The sequence below is a fragment of the Hibiscus syriacus genome, unplaced genomic scaffold (assembly GCF_006381635.1).
Source record: "Hibiscus syriacus cultivar Baekdansim isolate YM2019G1 unplaced genomic scaffold, ASM638163v2 tig00111402_pilon, whole genome shotgun sequence".
NCBI classification, from domain to species: domain Eukaryota; kingdom Viridiplantae; phylum Streptophyta; class Magnoliopsida; order Malvales; family Malvaceae; genus Hibiscus; species Hibiscus syriacus.
The window spans coordinates 575,435-601,483 of record NW_024063082.1 but is presented as its reverse complement, the minus strand read 5'-3'; the positions used below and the strand labels follow the sequence as shown (position 1 = coordinate 601,483).

Below are 26,049 nucleotides of genomic sequence, written 5' to 3'. Positions count from 1 at the left end.
ACGTAGAAATTTCATCAATATTCACCTTATGCATAAGACATGTATTTTATTTCGTTATTTTCAGTTAATATCGGTGTAAACGATTGAAGGCTATACAATATTAATATCAGCGGATACGACCTCTTTCGTGCTTTTTGTTAGTAGATAAGCATCTGTCTACTTAACAAGCCTGACTATATCAATGGTAACAATGACAGTTGAGTGATGAACTATTTTTGTCTTGTCAATAACTAAAGAATCATTCAATATTACATAGTAGTCTGATTGGGTTTTATCCTGAATTTCAGACCAGTCACCAGACATTCATGTGAAATCATAGGCAGTTGTTTGATAAGATAAGCTGGAAAGTTTTTGCCACTAATGGCCCACTGTTCTTTCACTTGATTAACATCATTTAGCTTCCATTGATCTGATGAAGGCTCTGATAGAAAGGGAGCCACTTTCGAATTCTGCAACACTTCATGAGTCCGTTGATTTTTTAAGGTTAAATTTACTTGTACCTTTTTTCATATATATTTTTTTAAAATAGCATGTGGATTTCAAGATAATATATGTTCATAAACTTTCTTAATCATTGACAACACATACATTCCTACATATGGAGTTGTTTGAACCTAAGACCAAACAACGCTCCACTTAACTACTAAAACAACTTGATGATAATATATGTTCAAATATTTCTTTGGAATCTCTGGACGAAAACGTTATTAATACGAGATTAATAATTATTAATTAGGTATAATTTTATATAGAATATTATATATACATATATGTAGGTATGTATCTGCTCATATAATTATTTAGCTTCCATGATTGAATAAGCAAATAATGTGGACCTGGACGATCCGACATCAGCTGGTACGCAAACGATTTCTTGCCGACTCTTCCTCGTGAATTTTAGTCCTTTTTACCCTTGAAAGTTTTCACCTTTTTTGAACCATTAGTCTTCATTTATTTTTGGCTTTGGACTACTTCCACAGCATATTCCACTTTTTCCTTCTTTTAAATGCGTCAAAAATATGTAAAAATATAAAAAAAATAACAATAAATATAAGTGTGTTTTTTTATATAATTTAGATCAATACATGATTTTACTTTTACGAAAATTTATTTAATGAAAATTTTATTATCATATTATTAATATAAGGTACATGATTCATTAATCTAATTATACACCAATTGTACACATTTTCTACACTATTATTTTAACTATTATTTTAACAACTGTGGGTACACATGTATGATGCATAAATATTATTAAACGTATGATATGAAAATAAATGATCAATTATGTTATGCATATTGCAAGTATTAAGTATTGAAGTGTCATGAAAAATAAAGTATAATTATTATACGTTAAATTTATAATTTGATGAGAAGCGGAATTATAAATACTTAAAAACTGATTCAATATTTAATTATATATAGTGACGGATCCATAAATATTTTTCAGGGTGGACACATATGTATTAATAATAGAACATTTTTGTATAGAGCAGTTACAAATAAAATTTCAGGATGAACACAATTAGTAAAATGAACAATTAACATAAATAAATTTGGATTTTAGGGTTAACACGTGTCCACCCTAACGTACATATAGATATGCCACTGATTATACAGAGAAGTAGTGATTTCGAGAAATATGTTAACTTGTATTTCTCTTATGTCGTCGAAGAGTTTTACATAAAGGATAAAACATATCTTCTTCTAAGATTTTAACCTTCTAGCTCCAACGATAAATTTTGTTTTTTTAAATCCAAGGATAAATTTAGATATACTTTAACGAAACTAATACTTCATTATTAATAATTTTGATATGATTAGATCTCATGCTTAACTTCATATTGATTATGAGTTGAATCTAACAACAATCACTTCGAAACTATCAATAACACACCTATATTAACTCTCAAACAAGTTAATTTGTATAACATAATAAAACTCACTCAAATAATACAATAAAAGCCCTTAAAATCCACAGCAAATTTTCAGTTTGATATATATAAAAGCACTAGCGGGTGTAAGATGAACCTAGGGTGGGTTTAGGGTATACGGTCTAAGATTTAGGGTTCAAGATTTGTGTTTATTATGAAATTCGAATTTCTTTATATTAATTGTTCATTTTGTTGATACATAGTGTCTCTCCTAAAATTTTAGTTATATTTACCTCATACAAAAAATTTATGATATAAATATATATATGCTCAACCTTAAAAATATTTTTAGATCATTTAATATGAAAAAAATCTCCTAAAAATGGTTAAATCGTTTGAATAAAATATAGTAATAAAATAACTTAAAAATACTATAATCAAAACTATATAAATCAATACATGATACCATCTCACTCATTAAATCACAAGAATCGTTATTAAATTAAAGTTAAACTAGATTAGATCTCATTTTACTTGAAACTTCTACTACTCAACCCACGGGAGAAAAATTGCATTTCATATCATAATCCAATGCATCTTTTTCCTGGCCAGAAAATCAGTGAAAAAAGCGATGACAGTGCACTACATGGAGAACAACAAGGGCACCTAAGAATTTTGCTTGTATAATCATCCAGTTGAAATTTACACATATCGTATCGTGAAGCTTTGGTTCACATATTTTGTCAATGACTTAGCCTTTTACTTTAATCTATTAATCACCATTAAAGCATACTTTGATTAAATGAATTTTCTCTGCATCATTCTTATCCATATTCAATGTATTTCAGTTATTTGCAGCGGTGTGCCAGATATAAAATAATTATGTTATTACTATATTAATCCACGTGAACATGCTAACAAGGCAATATGATCAGTTTTCCATTTATACAGCTTTATCCACCAAACACCTGTAATTATCAGTTTATAAAATGATAACATTCCATGGGAAATCTGGGGAGCACAGATTATATAAAGTGCTAGTCATTGTTCTCTTCAGACCCTTTTCATGGTTAGTTTCTTTGCTGCTTCTTGTTCCAGTTTTGCATTGTTTTTGACAGAAAAGAGTGGCATGGAACTGGTGTTTTGTCATGAGAAATGTTGTTTTAAGTTCCAGTGTTTCTTTCTTACAGGCTGAGAAGATGAATTTAACATTTGCTGATGCAGTGGACTACAAGGGCTTCCCTGCTGACAAGTCTAGAACTGGTGGCTGGATACCTGCTGCTCTCAGCTTAGGTACACTCGAAACTCATTTTGATCTTCTTCATTATGTCTTTGATTGAGGCAAAACAGTCGAGTTTTGCTGTTGTTTTTTCAGGCATTGAAATATGTGAGAGGCTGTCAACAATGGGGATAGCAGTTAACCTTGTGACTTACTTGGGTGGAACTATGCACCTCCCAAGTGCTGCTTCTGCAAATGTTGTGACAGACTTCATGGGGACTTCTTTTCTGCTGTGTTTACTTGGCGGCTTCCTTGCCGATACGTACTTGGGCAGATACCGAACGATCGCGATATTCTCCTCGGTTCAGATGCTTGTAAGTTCGGAAACCACTTAATTTTCTTCTGGTGTAGCCATGTGTAAACTAAAGTTTTAACTGCAAACCTTCAATGATACTGGTGAATCAGGGGACTTGCCTGTTAGCTGTATCTACGAAACTCCCGCAACTGCGGCCACCTTCTTGCCAGGACACCGATGTAACGCAATGCCAACAAGCTAATAGCTTTCAAATGGGAATTCTGTATCTTTCATTGTATCTGATAGCATTAGGGACCGGTGGCTTGAAATCGAGCGTTTCAGGTTTCGGAACTGACCAGTTTGACGAGAAAGATGAAAAGGAGAAGGTCCAAATGTCCTACTTTTTCAGCAGGTTTTTCTTTGTTATCAGCATTGGAACTTTGATGGCTGTCACAGTGCTTGTTTACATCCAAGATGAAGTAGGTCGAAGTTGGGGTTACGGGATCTCCTCTGCTTCGATGTTTCTTGCACTCGTGGTATTCTTTTCGGGGACGAAACGATACCGATACAAGAAATGTTTGGGAAGCCCCGTTGTTCATATTTGCCAAGTTGTTTCCGCTGCATTTGGGAAAAAGAAAGCTACATTCCCTTCTGATATTTCCTTGTTGTATGAAGATCTCCCAGAGGCATTACGAATCCATCACACCAATCAGTTCCGGTATGCAATCTGTGATGCCGAACATTACTATCAATCAGTTCAATGTAATATCAGTCAATAACCGCTATCTCTTGTCATTTTACATTCTCAGTTTCCTGGACAAGGCATCTGTTGTGACGGAAGATGATTACAGCCACAATGGTTCCTTCATGGTAAACCCTTGGAAGCTTTGTCCGGTTACGAGGGTAGAGGAGGTGAAAAAGATGATCAGGCTACTACCGATTTGGGCGACAACGATCTTATTCTGGACGACGTACGCGCAAATGATCACTTTCTCCGTGGAACAAGCCACCACTATGGAGAGAACCATAGGAAATTTCCAAATTCCAGCTGGTTCACTTACTGTTTTGTTAGTGGGAGCCATATTGATCAGTCTAGCTGTTTATGATCGTTGTATTATTCCACTTTGGAAAAAATGGAAAGGCAAACCTGGTAAGACAAACATCATGCTAGCACCATATGTTGAAACAGTAACATTGAATCATTCACATAATTGCATGATTCGACATTAACCTAGTAACGATTTGATCAATATATGTCCACAGGGTTTACAAATCTGCAACTGATAGCCATAGGTCTCTTCCTGTCAGCCATGGGAATGGCAGCTGCAGCCATAGTAGAGGTAAAACGGCTGTCGATAGCGAAGGAACACAGTGAAACAACACAGCTACCGATAACCGTTTTCTACCTGATTCCACAATTCTTACTGGTGGGTTGGGGAGAAGGATTCATATACACCGGTCAGCTGGATTTCTTCATTACTCAATCCCCAAAAAGAATGAAAACAATGAGCACTGGCCTATTCCTCACCACTCTTTCACTCGGTTTCTTCTTTAGTAGCTTGCTAGTTTCCATTGTGAAGGCTGCAACCGGAAGCGGCGGCAAACAAGGATGGTTGGGAGAGAACATAAACAAAGGAAGATTAGATTGCTTCTATGGACTTTTAGCGGCATTAAGCTTCATTAACTTCGGGTTATTCCTTCTTTCTGCAGCATGGTTAAGGAGGAAAACAGTCAAACAAGCTCCTGAAACGGAGATCGTCGTTAAAGAATCGCCGGTCAATGATAAATGCTAGTTTTTCTATACCGGAATGTCACTTGAAATCTTGTTCAATCACCAAAGTAGCACTAAATATAGAAATATAGATAGCAAAGCTTCTGCAATGAAATGGAGAGTTGAGTTCTTGTCTGCAACATCCTAGTTTCCTGGTTAGCTTTAAGGTGTAAGAGAAATAAAAATATTCCAAATTTCAAATCGATCTTCCCGTTTTTGTTGAACCTTGAAAGGTACACGTTTTACGAAATACAACGTCTAATGCACGCCTCAAGATTTTGTCTTGTTCGAGTGTAAGCGTTCAATACAGAAATATGCTTCACATGGATATTTTTGATTTCTCAAGTATATGAAAGTTTATATTCTCATGCCTATGAAAATAAATTTGACGTAAGTACAGAACGGATGCTGCAAGAAAAATTAAGAGTCACATACTACAATTCTACCTCTCAAAATACAAACTATGAAAATAAAATCACATTACTATAAAAGAAAAACAAAGAAGCCAGATGAGAAGAAAGAAACATATCTGAATAAATAAGAATCAAAACTCCATCAATGGAAGTAGTACTTACAGAAATACTTGTCAACATCTGAAAGGGAAGACACAAAAAATAAAAAAGTAAACGAACGAATAAAATACAGGGAATGTGAGATTCTTCTTCTTCTCCGAACATACATCAATTGGTGCAATAAGCAATAGATGAGAATCCCACCCCCCCTTTATACTACTAAGAAATGGCCCTAAGAGCAGCATACCAAAACTCAAATGCAGCCAAAAGAGCAAAAGAACAAAAATCCCTTTTGATCCTTATCCAAACCATTCTTGTCGCCTTTTATAATCCTTATTAGCAACCTATCTTTCCATAATTTTCATATAATCAATTGCCCATCTGTTCTAAATTATGGGACTCTTCAATCTCATTTATCATTTCCCTCACCTTGCTTTTCCTCCAACAACCTGTCAGCTTCAACGTCAGCTTGTGCAAGTTTCTTCTCTGCTTCTTTGGCCTTCAAAGCCTGTAACTTTGCATGGTTATAGTAAGCAACACCTAGAAATGCAAGACCATAACCGAACAAGTTAATCGGTGTCACCGTATCCTTAATAACAGACCAAGAGAAGGCAATCAATAGCCAGTCCTTTACAACCCCAGCTACATTCATGGTCAAAGCAGAAGTCTTTCCAACGAGAAGGAAAACGGCTAGGTTCAGAGCAAAAGCACAGAAGGAATTGGTTCCGAATATAAGGAAATCGAATTCAAAACTCGACGTCTGTTTCAAAACAGGGTACTCAACAAAAATCCACGGCACCAACAAGAAAACCAAACAGCATGGTGCAACATAATACAGAGAAGTTATGGGATTCAAGGTGATGCCTTTAGAAGTAAGCAAGATTTGGATCATAACCAACCTGGTAGCCTCGAAAGCAACGGCACCGAGCTGAAGCATCACACCCCAGGTATCGAATCTAGCTTCCCCATAAGCCGCAATGGCGACCCCAAAAGAGATGGACACCATGTTGATCATCGTATCCGTCTTAAAGCTCTCCTTTTTGAAAAGAACACCAATGGAATAAACAGCCACGGGCATCAAGGCCTTGAGCATCTGAATGAAGGAGACGGACAGGTAAATGTAAGCGGAATTCGAGAGCCAAAGGCTGAGGGAATAAAGGGCGCCGATGGGTACGACGGATGAGAGATAAAGGTCTCTGGACATGGAAACGGGCTCGACGCATTTGAAGAGCTTGATGAGGAGAAAAGCGAGGGAGGCGCAAAAGGACATATGGATCATTGTAAGGGAAATGGGGAAAGGCCAGTTATAGAACTTCTTGTCGAGGATGTATTTGTTGTAGACGATGACGGTGAAGCTGAGGAAGATCCATATGGAAACGTAGGTGTAAGAGAGGATGATGTTCTTGATGACATTGTCGCTCAAGGAACCACCTTTGCCCATTGTTTTTTCTTTTTTTGGAAGATGATGGGGGAAATGGTGAATGTGAAGGAGAAGAAGACGGTGAAGAGGAAGAGGTCAGAGCGGATTGTGCGAGTGAGTTAAAGAAATAGAAAATTGAAAGATGGTTTGAATCGAGACGTAGGCAAAGATGGTAGCTTTAGCTTGATGGAATTAGACCATTTCTTCTTGGGTTTTTCCCAAGTGAACTACTTATTTAATTATCTATCTATTTTTGTGGTTTTGTTTGTCATATGAATGTTTTTTAAAAGTAAATCTAACGTTAGGTTTTTTGTTTTATTTTGGTTATCGCTGTTAAAAATTTAACTGTGATACTGACGTTTCACAATAAGATAATGTTATGTCATAATTAAAAATATATATAAGAAAATTACAATGTCAGCAATTCCATTTATTTCTTAATGGTGTGTGATCAAAACGGGACATAAACATAATGTTTGGTATAATTACAAACAAAATAATTGTATGATTAAAAAAAATAAGTAGATGATTATGTGAAATAAGTAGATGATTAAATACATAGTTCACAGTATATCCAAAGGGAAAAGAAACTCTTATATGTGAACTCAACAAAGCAACCTCAGTGGTTAAAGGGAGTATTACTCTTCCTAGAGACCTTGGATTCAATCAACTACGTATACATGATATATGTTTTCAATAATTAAGAGGTATTATAAACAAATCTTACCTCATAATAATACAAGATTATTAAAAAAACACCTCCGCCGACCTAAACCAAATCAGATTTTTATTAAAATTTATAAATGAAGATAAAAAAGACAAAGGTAAGGTACAAATGAAAATTTTAATATAATCAATTCGTACTCTCGAACTCTTTATTTTAAAAAATAATAATTTTAAAATTAAACCATTTAACTCGTGATTTCATTTTAGTTTTATATTTAATTGTCGAACAAAACTTCATTTTGTGCTTGATAGTCAGATGAAACGTAGGTGAAAAGAAAAAGAAATAATTATTATAATACCTCACTATATATATATTTTAATTACCACTCTATTTCATTGAATAAAATTGAAAAAAAAATTATGTTAGATCAGATTTGGATTTTACCTAAAATTTAAAAGTAAACCCATGATAGATAAAACATCCCTTAAACACCAAAACAAATCAAAATAAATTTAAAGTAGGGTAGGTATCTCGCAAAAAGTTTATAAGCTGCTATGATTGAATAAAACTAAATTAGAATGTGACAGCATACACTATTCTACTTTTATTTCATTTATAATTAATTTTATTTTAAAATAAAATAAAAAAGCAAATTATACTTGACCATAAATCAGATTAAGAGGTTAAGCTCCAAATTACATACACTAAGATTATATAATTCTAAAAACAAATGTCCTCAAAAGGGGAAATTTCCCTATAGATGGCTAAATCCTCAATAAGGCTACAATACTTCAAGCATCTGCTGATTTAAAAAAGAGTTCCATATTAGTTTACACGCAAGCCGCTTCATGATTATTCCATTTATGATGGCACTGCATAAACACATTGATAAGCATTAGTAAATAGGTTTAACCTTCGACCAGGTCGGATACGTCAGGGCAGGAGAAAATTACCATCCCTAAACAAAAACATAAATGTTCTACTACTTATATCAAAGGCAGATGAAGGCATAAAAAGAAACATACTGTACGTAGAGGTATCAATCTGCTCAGGAAGCTCCTTTATATCCACCTCAAACCTCTCCTGGACCTGCAACGGGTTGAAGGTAGTCTTCTGAGGATGACAAATCAATGGACGGAACAATGGTTACAAGTTGTGGGCACAAACCTGATTGAGCACATCAGAATCTGAAGCAGATGAAACAAATGTAATTGCAAGACCCTTGGTGCCAAATCGACCAGCTCTACCAACCTACCACCAATGGACCAAGAAACATTGTTCAGTACATGCAGAGAAAAGAAGCAAGACCGGTACGCGATTGAAACAAACAATACCCTGTGCAGGTATGTATCGGCAGAATCCGGCATGTCATAGTTGATGACAATGTTAACACGTTCTATATCAATTCCCCTTCCAACCAAATCTGTAGCCACAAGAATTCTTTTATGCCCCTCCTTAAAACCCTTGTAGCGAATTAACCTGCATATTAATCATCATTACAACCAAGGGAAAGAGATTCGGATGCTTATATTTATAAACAAAAATAATATGACAACATGTTATAGAAACATCCACAATTCTGATATACAGCATCCATCATAGAAGAATACACAAGCCAAGCAACTGAACCACCATACTTGGTGCATTAAGAAAACATGACAGAGAAAGACTGTCCCGAAAACCTTTCATAGGGATCATAGAACAAAAAAGGGTCCTTATGCCACTTGTTTTACAAGAATATAAAATACACAAGTCAAGGAGGAAGAAATGAATCATGCATGATATGTACAATTTTCACAAACCTTTCTTCCTGGGACATGCCAGAGTGGATGCATATAGAAGGAAAATTGCACTCCACAAGTAACTTGTTCAACTCAGCTGCTCGGTTCACACTTTTGACAAAGATGACAACTTGGTTGAAGTCCAATGCATCAAGGAGGTCATTCAACTTGCGGTTTTTCTCCAGTTCACTCAGTTTGATGTAGTGCTGTCATTAAAACCATTTTGGTGTTTAGATTAAAACAAACACAAATGAGGGGATGAAAACAAGCCAGCTTCTTAAAACATACCTGCACAAGACCATGAAGGGTCAACTTGGCCTCGTCATCAACGTAAATTTCCATAGGCTGAAAGGAACAAATGTCACAGTAAATCAAATTAGGGAGCTTCTTCAAGAAAATGGAATCCAGTACGAAATGAATTATGGATGCAGATCCCTTGAATTGAGATTCCATTCCATTTGCTTTGCCTCCTTGGATATTGTTACTTAGAGCATGCGAGTGTAGTGCTCCCTCAAAAACAATGATTCTGTTACATGATGACACTGCACCTCAAACAAGTAAATACCCATCCCTTCTTTACTACCCAAGTCCTACTCAAAAAGCTCAAACCCTAAATAGAAAATAATTACAAAATTAAGCCAAAGTAACAACCAGCTTATACAGATCCACTACTACAGAAATCTAAGCACTGCAAGCCTAGACATCACACCATCAACTTTCCCCATTTGATCTGCAAAACCAATAAATGACTAGCAGAAGCCACTGCATCGAAGCAAAAGGAATGGCATGTATACAGTGATGGACCACCAGATGTCAAATTTTAAGAACTCTTTGAGAAAGCTGCGCATAAATGTAAAAGATACTTCTAAATTCAAGTAGTATTGGCCATGGGACATTACATCTTGCATGAATTTCTTGCAAACCGGACGTATTTCTTTGCTGAGTGTGGCCGAAAACATCATAACTTGCTTATCATGTGGGGTCAACTTGAAAATCTCCTGTACATCTCTCCTCATGTCTGCAGAAGATAAGTAGAATAAATACCAGAGGGAATAACACAGATAAAAACCTATAAACTTATCCAGCTTCAAATGAAGAAAACATACCAAGTGATTCAAGCATCTTGTCGCATTCATCAAGAATGAAATGCCTCGCATTCTTCAATGAGAGGTCCTTGTCTCTTGTCAGAGCCAAAATCCTTCCGGGAGTCCCAACAACAATGTGAGGGCATTCATTTTTCAGTAGATCTTTGTGAACTTTGATGTTGACACCACCATAGAAGACAGCAACCTTGATATCAGGCAGGTAAGTACTGAACCTCTCAAACTCGTGACAAATCTACAAGTTAAAGGGATAACCAAAATGAGATTAACTATATCATACAACTTCAAGAATACAAAGGGTAATGTTATGACCAGGAAGCTTCCCAAAAAATGTAGAACAAGATCTTACCTGGTAAGCTAACTCCCTTGTATGGCATAAAATGAGGGCAACAACTTGTCCCGGACTTGGTTCAATTTGCTGTAACGATGATAGGACAAAAACTGCAGTCTTCCCCATTCCTGATTTAGCTTGGCAGATAACATCCATACCCAGTATAGCTTGGGGAATACATTCATGTTGCACTGATGAAGAACCAAATAAAATTGTATAGAAAGAATCCGTGGAAAGTAAATATAACCTCAGTGATCCTTTTAATTGAAACTTTATGATAACTGCATATTACCTGCAAAACCAACTCAGCAAACAAAAACAATTAGACCAAACAAAGAATCCCCATTAAACATACAAAATTGAACACTTTTGCGTACAAGTCCCTAGCATGGAGAACAATTACATCATAAATTAATAATTTCATAAACTCTAAAGAGCAAGCAATATAAGAAAAAATTCAAGAAATTTGCCTTCGGAAGGGTGCTCAAATCCAGAGTCGACAATGGCCCGAAGAAGTTCAGGTTTCAAAAGGAAGTCTCTGAATCCGGAGCTGTGAATCCCAACATAGCCCCTACAAAGACAAAAAAAAATTAGACGAACATTTTTTTCGCATAGAATAATTTACTATCAAATACAGAAGTTATAGCATTTTTTTATTTCTATTTATCCATTCTTCTCCTACCAGTGGAAAATTAACACTGCCTCATAAAATAAGAAATATCTGAATTAAAAAGAAAAAGGAAGCTAGAACGAAAGTCAAACTCACTTCTTGGCGGCCTCGCCATTGGCTTTAGCAGCAACAGAATCAGGGGCTTTCTCTTCTTCTTCCTCATAGTCGAGAAGCTCTTCCTCGTAGGCATCGTTGTCCCTTGTTTCTCCCATTTATCTGAAAAATAAAATCCCCATCAAGCAGCAAGTATTAGAGTTTTAAATCGAAGAGTAACTAACAACAATTAGGGTTTTACAAAACAAAAGCAAAGAGATTTGAGAGATCTACCTCAGGGAGAAAATTGAGGCTGTAGAGTTGGGATCCGAGGAGTACGCTGCAAATTGAAAGGTTAGATCTTAAAAAGTAATTTAAATTTGAAATTTGTAGGCAGATAGTTAATAATTTCAAATAGAGGAGAAATAGGGGCTACGAACTCGATAAGCAGCGAAAATTTCAGTTGCCGAAGATGCCATTGCTTCATCTCATTAATTACAATGCTCAGCGAAAATGCTTTGGATCCATATGCAGACCACCCACTGTCTTGAGCTCAGCCCATTTTTAAATTTTGAAAGGCCTAAAATAATTTTTGAAATATTATTCTATTAATTTATTCTAATTAAATACTTTTTTATATTTTTTATTAATTTATAGGAAAACTACTTTCAATATACTAACCTTTAAGTGTTGACTAGTTTATACTATAATTTTTTTTTAAAAAAATAGCACTAATATTTACTTTTAAATGCAATTATGTCATTTTATCGTTAATGATATGTGTACAAAAGAATTTTAAAAATAATTGCTAGGGTTAGCAACTTTTTCATGTCCAAATTGTAGCCTTCAGGAGGGATAAAGGAAAAAGTAGAGATCTTCACACTGTTAATTCAGTCATTGATTAAATTAAATAAATAATTTTTTAATTATTAATTAACTTTAATTTTAGGAAAATTATTAATTAGGATTAGCATAAAATTTTTAAAACGTGAAGTATTTTAAAAAAAATGATTTCGACATCAATTTACGTAAACAATATGTTAATATCAAATTATCACATCATTCGACTGCTAATAGTTTTATACTCCAATGCTTTAATTGAACCCGAAACTAATGGTATCCAAAGTAGTTTTCCGTCACTTATATATGTTGTTTTATAGGGGTATATGTAGTCCAAACGAAATTTAAAATAAAATTGATAGGGTTAGCAACTTTTACCCGTCCAAGTTGCAGCCTTCAAGAGGGGTAGAGGAAAAAGTATAAATGTTTACACTGTTAATTCAATAATTGATTGAATTAAATTAATAAAAAAAGTAATTATTAATTAAATTGAACTGAGTTTAATTAATTTCGTCATCAACCGAATCAGTATAGCTTTTTTTAAAACTTTTTAGTTATATTAATCATAAGTATTTTTCAAAAAAATTACTTCTTTAATTTTCGCATCAAATTACATAAGCATTATTAATATCAAATTGTCATGTCATCCTTTGACTGTTAATAGTTTCATGGTCAAAAGCTTTAATTAAACTCGAAACTAAAATCAGTTCTAGAATTTAATTAATTTAAAATTTAACGATAAAATCAGTACAAATTCTAAAGCTCAATGACATTCGAGATAGTTTTAAGTACGGAAGAAATACATATGAAGTTGGGTGCTTATAAGTCATTAATGATAAGACCCGTTGATGAATTCACACAAAAGAAAGCAAGTGGGTGTTTATATGTATAGATTTTCAAGTGGAATGCATGAACTTCCAAATTTGATGAGTCGGGCACCATTCGAAATTACGTGGAACTAGAGTCCAAATAGATGGGTTCCAGCATGATATCTTGCTAGAAATTCTTGCATATGTTATATAATGTTTGTTAATTACTATGTATGTATGTATGTATGTATGTGTTCATCATGAATGTATATGCATGCATGCATGTTTTTTAAAAGAGGGAAATTGTAGAAAAGAACAAAATGGAGGGAACTCACATTCATCTTGTTGCATTAACATCACTACAAAATAGGAAGAACACCACATGCATGTATCTAACATTTAGGGGCATATAAAATTTGATTCAATTAAAAAAATTAATTCAATTCGACTTGATTCAAATGAATATTTATTCATGAGAATATTACTCAACTTCATCAATAGGATTCTAGATTCCTCATGATCAAGTTAAATATTTTAAAGGGAAAAAATAATATTAGATTAATCTTGAAGATTCAAGAAATTAAAATCCTTGATATTCCATTCTATATGTGGTATTTTATTCCTCTTTTATGCTCATAGTGCATGGGACATGATAATATACAACTGGATCCACCCGTCGAAGATACGTATAAAATACCAAGTTGGAGCAGTTAATAATTGTACATACTATATAGTAATGTTTTTTGATTAGAGAATTAAGCAAAATGAAGTTGGCAATGACAAAAACAGCTGCAAAAGGACTCACATTACACGTGCATTTCATGGTAATGTTATCTTAATTTTATCACGTGCATTCCCGATTCAATTTGTCTCTTATCAATTTCCCATATTCTTCCTAACTTAACCCATATTAATGTAAAAAAAACCATGTAATATATTCCTAAATTACAAAATATTTTTGGTAGAATACATGTGACTAACGTTATAAAACATAATAAATTTTGATAAGTTTAACGATTACTTTATAATAGTTATGTAAGTATAATGATCATTTTATAATTTTTAATTTTTTTGGATAAATTTGGAATAACGTGGTATATGTTCAAAGACTCTCAACCATTTAACAATAAACGTTTATACCCCTTGCATATGCAATGCTCGAACTCGAGAACTCAAGTAATAACAACAAATCTTTTAATTACTGATATCGCTTAATTCATACTAAAATATTATTTTTAACATAATTTAATGAACATTTATACTATACTAAAATATTCCTAAATTGCAAATATAGGCTAAAAATGCATTCATAAATTACAAATAGTTCTAAAATTTTCAAATTTATTGCTTTTTTATAAAAATTAAATAACATATATTATCTTAGTCATTTTAATTGACGTGAGTAAAAACAATGTTAGAGAGTAAGTTAAGACAATTATAGGTAAAATACAAAAATGTAGCGCTAACGGAAGTCCAATATATTAATAAAACACATGCAATAGCATTTGGCAGTACGGCGAATATACCAAACTCGTATGATGACGTGAATAGTTATAGATAACAAACAACGTGTCAAGGAGGGATTGTCTCAAGAAAGGCAAGTTAATATATTACTAATATACGGTATTATCGGATACATTAAAAGATATTTAATAAATTCGGTTTAGCGTTACCGGAGATATTGAGTAATAATAATGTAGTAGGTCTAAATCATGAAAAAATATTAAAAAAATTGGCAACCATCAAACTTAGCTTATCGGTTTATGTCGATTCTTTATAAAAATGTATCGATCCACATCAATATTACAGGTAAAAATATTACAAAACCGGTCACGAATAGACAAAACCGGTAAAGCGATATCGGATATATTAAAAGTGTCGATACTTTAATATAAGTATCGACACTTTGTGAATTTAAAAGAGAAGTAGTTTTAGCGCCTATAAAGTGTCTATACTTTATAAAAATGTATCGATCCACAACGATATAACAGGTAAAAATATGACAAAATCGGTCTCGAAAAGACAAAACCGGTAAAGCGCTATCGGATATATTGAAAGTGTCGATACTTTAATATAAGAATCGACAATTTGTGAATTTAAAAGAGAAGTAGTTTTAGCGCCTATAAAGTGTCGATACTTTATAATAATGTATCGATCCACAACGATATAACAGGTAAAAATATAACAAAATCGGTCTCCAAATGATAAAACCGGTATAGAGCGACCGAATATATTGAAAGTGTTGATACTTTAATATAAGTATCGACACTTTGTAAATTTAAAAGAGAATCAGTTTTAGCGCCTATAAAGTGTCGATACTTTATAATAATGTATCGATCCATAAAGATATAACAGGTAAAAATATGACAAAATCGATCTCTAAATGACAAAACCGCTATAGAGAGACCGGATATATTGAAAGTGTCGATACTTTAATATAAGTATCGACACTTTGTGAATTTAAAAGAGAAGCAGTTTTAGCGCATATAAAGTGTCGATACTTTATAAAAATGTATCGATCCATAACGATATAACAGGTAAAAATATGATAAAACCGGTCTCGAAATGACAAAACCAGTAAAGCGCTACTGGATATATTGAAAGTGTCGATACTTTAATAAGTACGCGTAATAAATTATCGATACTTTCAAAGAAATAGGTAATTATACTATCTAAAGTATCGACAACTGACATAAAAGTATCAACACTTTGGTAGTTGTATCGATTAAATATAAAGGGCATAGTTAAATATCCTATGAAAAATAGATAGAACGGACGAGTTTTTGAAATCGAAGTGTAATTGTTATTGCATTTAAAAAGGCATTTTACGAAGTTTGTTTGTTTATTGCTGCAGTCGAATCGAAAAGTACGTTCTCAAAACCCTAATTTTTTATTATTACAGTAATCGAAAATAGGTTTTTATGTGTTGTTTGGAGTTTTGGAGTAAAGAAGCATTTGAGAACGATTACAGGTAGAAAGTGATATTATAGGTAAAATATAAATATCGATACTTTTATTAAATATTATAGGTAGAAAATGATATTATAGGTTGTATAAATGTGTCGATACTTGGAGTATTTAGTGTTCTTATTCGTTTGAAGGAAATAGGGATTAGGGTTTTTGAGTTTGGTTTAGAGATTTCGAATCTAAGCCAAAAAGGATTTGGGACCGACTATATAATATTATATGTAGAAAATAAATATGGATACATGCATATAATATTATAGGCAGAAAAAGATATTTTAGGTTGTATAAATGTGCCGACACATTTTGTAGTGACCATTCAAATTCTTTTGAGGAAAACCGTTTTACCACATGAGTAGTTATCTATTTTTGTATATTGAATAAAGTGTATGTAACAAGTATTTGATTTGATTTGCGTAAACTGATATATGAAGGAAAAATGGAGTCAATGGGTGGAAAAAATGTTGGTGGTGCATATGACTTTGAAATTGAGGCCGAGACTCGAAAGCAACTAAAGGGTAGATATATGTACTTCTAATAAGTATCAATGTCTTTTTGTTATTATTGTTGAAATGGTAATTGGATTAAAGTATTTAATAACTTTAAATTGATTACAAATTTTAAATGTTGACAGTATGACCGAATGCCAAAGGATGAAGGAAGGTGGCGAACACATCGGTTCGGTATGTAAATTGAAATTGACATTGAGTATTATTTAGCATTAATATATTGATTAAGAAACATTTATGCTTAATATTAGGTGAGAAATGATGTGTTGGAGAAATAGAATTCGATGAGTGATATTGATAAGGAACCTTACATCGCACAGTCAAAGATGGATATTGAAGAATACAAAGAATGGAGGAAAACACATGAAAAGAAGGTATTCATTAAACTTGTAAATATGTTGATACAAAATATATAAGAACTATAACATTATATATTGTTAAAAAATGTAGGAAGTGTCGACAAGGTGCAACATTAAAAGGGTGAATTTATTAATTGAACACCTTAAAGAGAAGGGTTAGTTAAATGTGCTGGGAGAAATGGGGTTTGGATCATTGGTAGGAGTAAGGGATCGACCTATTCGGAGGGAATTGTGTCGATCCTTGATGGCGCAATTTGATGTCGAACAATGTATTGCTAAATATGGTGATTTTTCATTTCCTCTGGGGATCCCATGTGCTACAACCATCTTGGGGGTATGAAATGAAGGCAAAAGTGTTGTAGAAGTCTCTAAGAGTAAGAACTGGAAATCACTTACCTCCAAATATGGTTTGAAGCAGAAGGTGATATATGCTGAACTTGAAGAGGAAATCAAAAGTGGATCTTACGGGGGGGATGAGCTGAAGGCCCGAGTTCTATTGTACCTTGTCGGGATCTTTCTTTGTCCAACGGGTGATACGTCAACGAACAAGGACTATATGAAGGTCATTTGCGATGAATGCTTGAAGGGTGAATTCAATTGGGCTGAATATGTCCATTCGAGATTGATTGAATCAATAATCACTTTTAAAAATGGCAGTCAGAGATACCTCAAAGGGTGCATAGCAATCTTAGAGGTAAATGAGTTGAATAACATTTTTGTTTTTTATATAAAATTATAGTATAGTTATTATATAAAATTATAAATTTTATTATAAATGAAGGTTGCACTGTTCGATTTTTGGTTGGGCTGTGAGGCAGTGTCGGCTTATGAAAGAACCGGAGTGGTACAAATCCGTGCATGGGGAAAGGAAGAGGTGGTTAGAGTGATGGAGAAGTTGAAGTTTGATAGACTGAGGAAGTAAGAAAGGGTAATAAATGTAATTAAATAATATTAATAATATAATCAATGTCTTAATATTGTAATTTAATTTTGAAGGTTATTGGCAATGAGGTAGAGGAGGCAGAGGAGAATGAAGAAGAGATGGTTGTATTGGGGGATGACAGTGAGGGAAAACATAGTAAATTTGACATTTTGATGTTTGAATTGGATAATATCAAAAAAATTCAATTTGATATCATGCAAAGACAATCAAGAGTCGAAGAGAAACTTGAGAGAGTCGAAGAGACACTTGAGAAGGGGAAGTGGAAGGAAAAATAGATGGAGTGGTGAAAGAAGTTGAGGTGTTGAGGGGTGAACTTAAGATGGTGACGGGTGAAAAAATTGATGGAGTGGTGAGGGTGGTTGTGGAATTGAGGAGTGAACTTACAAGGGTGAAGGGGGTGGTTGATGAATATTTGGATGAAGGGGGAAAATTGAAGGGTGAAATAAAAGAGATAAAGAGCTATGTAGAGCAAAAATACGATGAACTGAAAAAATATGAAGAATAAAAGATGGAGGAAGTAAAAAAGATGGAGGAAATTAGGAGGAATGATGTCGATGGGATCTATACACCAGAGAGTGTTATAGATGCAAATTTGGATTCGGAATGTCCTGCACCCCAGAAGAAAAAGCAGAAGATAAGTTGAATAAAAGAAAACTTAATTTGATCTTTATCATGTTGTTGTGACAAAAATTTGTATGCTAAATTGTAAGTTGAAAAAGCGGATATTCCAAGCGGAATTGATGACCTCGAAGCTGCAATTTGTGATTATTTATAGAATAGTGGTTTAGAATCGGGGTAAGTGAAATATATTTATTTGTGAGTGATATTTAAATATTTCATGACAAAGATATTAATCCTAATGATTCATACAGATATTTTGTAATCTCAATAGGAAATCAATTCGCTAGTGTATCCGACGTTGCAACGTTGAAGCCTACGGAATGGGTTGGCGGAGTAGTAAGTAGAAAGTAAAAAATGTTAAAACCTATTGAATATGTTCTGATTGTGTAATTAATTTTGTTCGGTTATTTATTTGTTCGCCTGGACAGTATGATACGATTCGAAAAAGTCACTCCGGAGTATTGGCTACCTTCCATACCACTTAGCGGTGAGTTAAATTAATAAATGTTGAAAAGTAGTGTTATAGACCATAAATTAATAATGATTGTCGCGTAATTGCAACAACAGGCGTTGGATGCCAACAACAAAGTAAGGGTTGAGGATATTGCTAGCTTTTGGGGTCCCATATTCGGTAACTATGTGAAATTCACCGATTGTGAGAAGGTAAGACACCATACGAATTGTAAATGATGTTTTCGGATATAGAATATTGAATTTTGTCAAATTGGGTGTGAAATTTGTTGTAGATCATGATCACAATAAACTATCATAATTCACATTGGTATCTGTTGGTGTTGGATATGGTAGATCGTGTTGCAACATTATATGATAGTTTGTTTACATCTGAAGCAGCTACACAGAGAGTGAATGATGCTAAGAGTTTGGTATGTATGAAAGGAAATTATGTTAATTATAATGCATAATTTGTTTGGATCATAACTTCATATTTTTAATGCAGATGAAAATATTATATAGTTATAATAAGAAACACAATTGGGTAGAAGCATGTGGATCTCTAGGAAACCGCACCTTCAAAAATTTCAAATTTGTGGAGCATAAAATGAATGAGCAAGTGAATGGGTATGAGATGTTATCATAAATAAAAAACTTAATTTATGCATGTTTCATAATTGACATGTGTGATATTCAAATTTTGTAACATATATGATTGCGGCATGTATGTGATGATGCAGATAGAATCGATCGGTTCTACAGAGGCAACTGGTGGTTTTGTAAGCGGAATTAAAAATTCGTTTGCGGTTAAATTGTTAAAAGTCGTAGATTGAATGTTGTGGTTTACAATACTTAACGTACTGACAATTTGAATATAGGTTATTGGACAGTGGGATCGATCGCGAATATTAAACGATCTCGTAACCCACAATCAAAATCAACTAAGAGAGGAGATAACAAAAGCTGTCATGAGATACAAGAATAACAAAAGTAAGCGATGATATAAATGTAGGGTTAATTTTGTATAAGATTTATAATTTTGTATACGATTTATAATTTTGTATGTGAATATAATTATGTATGAGATGAGAAAAATTAGCAGTAGGTTGTTGTACATGTTTCTTATACTCAGTAAGAGTCATGTTGATACTTACGATATATGGAGATCGTTGTCTGCATTATTCCAAATATCATCATAATTGTCATTATGTGTGGCACTGAATGGTCATTCCATATTAAGAGTATGTACAATAACTACAAAATTTAATAATTTTTGAGTAAAAGATAAATTTACAATGTAGGTGGTAAAAATTTACATTTTAAATGACAATTTATAAACACAAAGATTTGTTTCCAACATTTTGTTCAGTATGGTTCCCAAAAGTAAAGTTTCCAAAAAATAGGTAAGCAGATGTGTCGATATATTTATAAAAAGTATCGATCCCAAAAACATAGAAACTCATAATCATAATTATAATGTAATAGGTAATTTTGTATTATAACCGATATAAATATACCGGTTTTATATGAGAATAGGTCTACATAATATATATATACTTTTTAAATTGGTGTCGATACTTTTTTTTCCAGAATGAATTTCCAAAATGGTGAACGCATAAAGTGTCGATACATTTATAAAAAGTATCGATCTCAAAAACATCAAAACACATAATTATAATGTAATAGGTAATTTTGTAATATAACTAGTATAAATATACCAGTTTTATGTGAGAATAGGTCTACATAATGTATCGACACTTTTTAAATTGGTGTCGATACTTTTTGTCCAGAATGAATTTCCAAAATGGTGAACGCATAAAGTGTCGATACATTTATAAAAAATATCGATCTCAGAAACATCGAAACCCATAATTATAATGTAATAGGTAAATTTACAATGTAAACAATATAACTATACCGGTTTTATGAGATAATAGATCTACATAATGTATCGACACTTATGGAATTTGTGTCGATACTGTTTGTCCAGAAGGAATACCTAAAAGGGTGCACCCATAAAGTGTCGATACATTTTTTAAAAGTGTCGATCCCAGAGATATCGAAACACATAATTATAATGAAATAGGTAATTTTGTAATGTAACCGGTATAAATATACCGGTTTTATGTTAGAATAGGTCTACATAATGTGTCGACACAATTTAAATTGGTGTCGATACTTTTTGTCCAGAATGAATGTCCAAAATGATGAACGCATAAAGTGTCAATACATTTTTAAAACGTGTCGATCCCAGAGACATCGAACCCATAATTATAATGTAATAGGTAATTTTTTAATGTAATAGGTGTAAATATACCGGTTTTATTTAAGAATAGGTCTACATAATTTATCGACACTTTTTAATTATGTGTCGATACATTTTGTCCAAAATGAATGCCCAAAATGGTGCATGTATAAAGTGTCGATACATTTATAAAAAGTAATCTGATCTCGATGTATAATCCGACCAAATAAGATTATGCAATGCCCCTGATTCATCTATCGAATATGTCATAAAAAACTCGGGATCATCATGTTTCTTATAATCAAAGTAAGCAATATGCGCATTCACATCCCCCATCGACGATTTCCTTTACTTTACCTCTTTGAAGTGCATTGTAGATGTCTTTATGTGTAAATCCAACATTATGATAGCCCCCTGCCTATTGCGTTAAATAGTTCATTACTTATGACGTGCCAACACCGACCTCTTTCAATGTTGTTGCCTCATCGATATCAGTGTTACTTACAACTCTATTAGAACGCATAAATGGTATCATAGCAGGTGTGCACAATGCATGATTATGTTTCTGATAAGACTTACTTATAACCCAATGATCGTTTGTATTTGTTGTTGTAACTACGACTCTAGCCTTGCATCTTGTTCTTGTGACTGTCGTATGAGCACGTTGACGATCAACAATATTGACTTTTGATACTCGAAACCCTTCTTTTGAACAACAAAATTCTTGTGTCTTCATATTCTCTTCCACGTCAAGCCGTGTTATTCCCTTACGTGCACTAAACCCATGTTCCCGTGTGAATCCCTTGTAAAAGTACCAAGCTTGATCACGTGAAGAGAATAGCTCACAAACCAATCTGTTAAATTCATCAACATTATGTACTTCATGGCATTCCTCGGTTGGCTTAACATTGTCTGCATCAGTATGATCCATGGCAAAGATTTTGTTGTACAAGTTCAGTGGTCCCGGAGTTGATGGAAATCTAAGTAAAGGTTCATTGAACATGTTTCAGTCGTGCTTTCAATAAGATGTGGTATTGGTAGTGGTAGTTGAAGGGTGGTACAACATTAAATTCACATGACATATTTATGTATGTACAATAACTACCTAAATATGTGTCGATACATTTTCTAAAAGTATCGACCCAAAAAATATCGAAACCAATAATTATAATGTAATAGGTAAATTAACAATGTAACTGGTACAAATATACCGGTTAATTAGAAAACATGTCAACATAATGTATCGACACTTGTGTAATTTGTGTAGATACTTATTGTCCAGAATGAATGACCAAACGAGGTGCTCACATAAAATGTCGGTACATTTATTAAAAGTATTGATCCCAATAAAATTGATACTTTTAAATTTGTATATAATATGTAAATTTACAATGTAACAGGTATAAATATACTGGTTTTATGAGAAAATAGGAGAGCATAAAGTATCGACACTTGTTAAATTTGTGTCGATACATTTTGTCCATAATGAATGCCAAACGGGTGCACGCATAGAGTGTCGATACATTTATTAAAATTATCGATCCCAAAAACATCGAAACCGATTATTACAATGTGATAGGTAAATTTACAATGTACCCAATATAAATATACCAATTTTATGAGAAAATAAGTCTAAATAATGTATCGACACTTTTTAAGTTTCTGTCGATACTTTTTTCCAGAATGAATGCCCAACGAAGTGGACGTATAAAGTGTCGATACATTTCAAATTGTATCGATCCAAAAAATATTGAAACCGATAATTATAATATAATAGGTAAATTTGTAATGTTACCGGTATAAATATATCAGTTTAATTATAAAATATGTCAATATAAGCGCTACCTATTACATTATATAAGCGTTACCTAATATATTATTGTACTTAATAATATTTCCGGTTAAATGCTTATTTTATTATATAAGTGTTTCCTATTACATTATATAAGCGCTACCTAATATGTTATTGTACTTGATAATATTTCCGGTTAAATGATATAACATAATTGATCTAAATTTTAACTGATTACGCTGTTTTTTAGCCGTTCACAATAATCGACAACTACAAATCGCACCGACACACGTGTTAATGTAGGTAGTCCTCAAACAAGAAGTCCAGACACTGTTCACCGTGTGACGACAGACAAAGAAGGTAGCATAACCAATGTGGAATAAAATAACTTGGATCACAGTCAAGCATATAAACCACCACATATTGCCGTACAAACTTAGATAATAGGCAGATGCCAATATCAGTCAAAAAGAACTATCCCGACTATAAACCTAACACCAAACAAACAATTGCGCAGAATCAAGGATAACCATGAAAACGACCAAGAACATATATATATATATATATATATATATATATATATATCGTGTCTCGAAAACTAGATCGGAAAACAACGATAACTATGACCTTTATCATACGAGAAGGGGCTAAGAGAATAGTTAATAACCATGTTAAAACTTAATCTTTTAGAAAATACAAGAAGAATGATTATTTATTTACGATAAGACTAAAGAAAGACAATAATAATAATAATAATAATAATAATAAGATAGTCGTTGGTCATAGACAAACAGCCACTCGAAGGCCGGGAAGGAGTGTGGCAAAGCAGCTGAACAATTTAAATTTATTGCTTAATAAGGGTACTTTCAAGGCTGGGACTAGGACGTTGGAGACCACGTGAAAATTCTTAAAAAGAGGCATTTATTTCGGGGGCCTTGCAAATTTCAAAGCTTGAATGCAGTATATAGGGAGATTGATGATATTACTAACTCAAATCCTAACGGTATGTGATAGGGAGATCATGAAGATGAACTAATTTCTCGTAAAGTGGAGTTAGACAAAAAAAAGAGAGATTTTTATTGTAATAAATCTAATTTTGTTGGGACCTTTGCTATTTCGTGGCCCTATTCCGTCGCTCATGTTATGCTCCCTCTAATCTCGCCTTGGGGTACTTTAGGTTTTATTGTTAGGTCCGTCAACTATGCTAAAATTTGAAATTTAGTATCTATATTTTTTAAGGAATAGTTCTTATACTTTTTTGGTATGATTTGATCCTTTTTTACTTCTCTAACTTTTTTAGTTAGTCCAAATAACTTAAATATTTAGGTTTAAATGTTAATGTATCTTAAAACCACTCCATCTAACTATTTATATCTTGTTATAAATTTTCTATCTTTTTGAGTGGATTGAAAATTCATATCAACATTCTAATTGTTTAAAATAATAAAGGGTATAAATATTTGAATTAGCTAATGATATCATGAAATAGAGTTATGGAACAGTGTCAAATTAAAATGTAATGACTGAATCCAAAATTAATGTATAATAAAGGGATCAAAATTAAAATTTGACCTTATTTTTAAAATTATGAAATAGAGTAGTTTATTCCAACTCAGGATTTTCTGGCAATACGAAAGCTAGCTTAATCGAGTGCCCAAACACTTGGGGATAACGAAAGAGAAATTCAAAACCGTCAACGGGCAAAAGCGGTAAGCGGTTTTAGGAGGTGAAGGAGGAGGGAGGGAGAGAGAGAGAGAGAATCCCAACAAGGAAACCAAACCCCAGATTTTTGGGTCAAATACATTGCATTTGGTTTCTCTCATGTGTATTATGACATACCCAAACCTCTCTCCTCTCATAATAAAACCTACCCTTTCTCCCTCCCTCAGCATCTTTCATTTCTTTTTTCGAGGGTGTTTTCCCTCCTCTCTTTCTCCCTCTCTTTTTTGCCCTATCTGATAGGGTTTCACATGTCCTTCTAGCTCCAATCTTTCTCATGCATTCCTGTTTCCAAGCTACATACCTTGAAGTTTCGACTTCCTTCCTTATTGGGTCTCTCTTTTTCGCTCTCTTTGGAGGGTTTTTGGGCGGGGAACAGTGCGGATTTGACCTCCCGGGCTCATGTCGAAGATTTTTTCTTTTAGTGTAAGCTCTTTATCTTGCTAATTTTTAGTTTTTTTTCCCATTTTTCCTCACTTGATATCTTTGATTTTCGTTTATGATGAATTTGATTTATGGATTGGATATGGCATAGTTATACTTGTACCTTTTTGTGTGATCAAATTTTAGATTTTTTTTGGATGATATCATGGATGATTGATAGCTTTCGATATATTTCAGTATTGGGTTTGAAGACTTGGTTGTGAATTACTGAATTCATGTTGATTTAGGGAAATATTTTTAGTTGCCTTTAGATGATGTTGGTTTTTGGTAATATGAAGACTTGGGGGCTGTCAAGATGTTCTAGCCGTAGATCAGGCTACCTTAGAACTGATCCTTTTATTGTTTGAGGGTGTGTGTTTCTCTTATTAGTTCTGGGCTCATGGGTTGACCTGTACAATTGAATGTAGAGTATGATGTTGTAGGGAAGAGCTTGGTATGTTTCTTAGTTGAATCCAAAGACCAATACAAGATTTTATGCCACGAATGCGAACTTTTAGGAAGTTATATTAGAAATTCAGGGGTGCGACTGCCCCCAGCACCCCTTCGGTCCATCCCTGGTTGAATCCGTTTATGGTTGTATGAATCTTTCTACTTGGAAACTATGAAGGTGTTTTGGTTGTAGATCATGTTATTTTGAATGTCTCCTTCTAGGATGTGATATTTTGTTCCGAA

The 26,049-nt window shown here is 33.3% G+C and overlaps 3 protein-coding genes across 3 annotated transcripts; 1 reads left to right on the top strand and 2 right to left on the bottom strand.

Moving 5' to 3' along the window:
• Positions 1-2,923: 2,923 nt before the first annotated feature.
• On the top strand, positions 2,924-5,362 carry LOC120162479 (protein NRT1/ PTR FAMILY 6.2-like). The gene is made up of 6 exons (XM_039172622.1): positions 2,924-2,946; positions 3,068-3,170; positions 3,253-3,470; positions 3,562-4,109; positions 4,201-4,541; positions 4,655-5,362. The coding sequence occupies exons 1-6, from the start codon at positions 2,944-2,946 to the stop codon at positions 5,182-5,184; spliced, it is 1,743 nt and encodes a 580-aa protein (XP_039028553.1). The 5' UTR covers positions 2,924-2,943; the 3' UTR covers positions 5,185-5,362.
• Positions 5,363-5,956: 594 nt separating this feature from the next.
• On the bottom strand, positions 5,957-7,201 carry LOC120162483 (probable sugar phosphate/phosphate translocator At5g25400). Its single transcript, XM_039172624.1, has one exon. The coding sequence runs from the start codon at positions 7,113-7,115 to the stop codon at positions 6,084-6,086; it is 1,032 nt and encodes a 343-aa protein (XP_039028555.1). The 5' UTR covers positions 7,116-7,201; the 3' UTR covers positions 5,957-6,083.
• Positions 7,202-8,525: 1,324 nt separating this feature from the next.
• Positions 8,526-12,081, bottom strand: LOC120162481 (DEAD-box ATP-dependent RNA helicase 15-like). Its single transcript, XM_039172623.1, has 12 exons — positions 11,974-12,081; positions 11,743-11,862; positions 11,447-11,547; positions 10,995-11,167; positions 10,649-10,880; positions 10,442-10,560; positions 9,831-9,887; positions 9,564-9,748; positions 9,096-9,240; positions 8,929-9,012; positions 8,787-8,850; positions 8,526-8,633 (listed from the first exon to the last, which is right to left on the bottom strand). The coding sequence occupies exons 2-12, from the start codon at positions 11,856-11,858 to the stop codon at positions 8,623-8,625; spliced, it is 1,287 nt and encodes a 428-aa protein (XP_039028554.1). The 5' UTR covers positions 11,859-11,862; positions 11,974-12,081; the 3' UTR covers positions 8,526-8,622.
• Between the last annotated feature and the right edge of the window lie 13,968 nt (positions 12,082-26,049).

Coding starts and splice junctions, on each gene's coding strand:
- LOC120162483 (XM_039172624.1), bottom strand. CDS start 7,115: ATGGGCAAAGGTGGTTCCTTGAGCGACAATGTCATCAAGAACATCATC.
- LOC120162479 (XM_039172622.1), top strand. Junction 3,171..3,252: donor ACCTGCTGCTCTCAGCTTAG/GTACACTCGAAA, acceptor TTGTTTTTTCAG/GCATTGAAATATGTGAGAGG. Junction 4,110..4,200: donor CATCACACCAATCAGTTCCG/GTATGCAATCTG, acceptor TTACATTCTCAG/TTTCCTGGACAAGGCATCTG.
- LOC120162481 (XM_039172623.1), bottom strand. CDS start 11,858: ATGGGAGAAACAAGGGACAACGATGCCTACGAGGAAGAGCTTCTCGAC. Junction 9,749..9,830: donor CCCTTCATGGTCTTGTGCAG/GTATGTTTTAAG, acceptor TTTTAATGACAG/CACTACATCAAACTGAGTGA. Junction 9,013..9,095: donor CCGATACATACCTGCACAGG/GTATTGTTTGTT, acceptor CATTGGTGGTAG/GTTGGTAGAGCTGGTCGATT.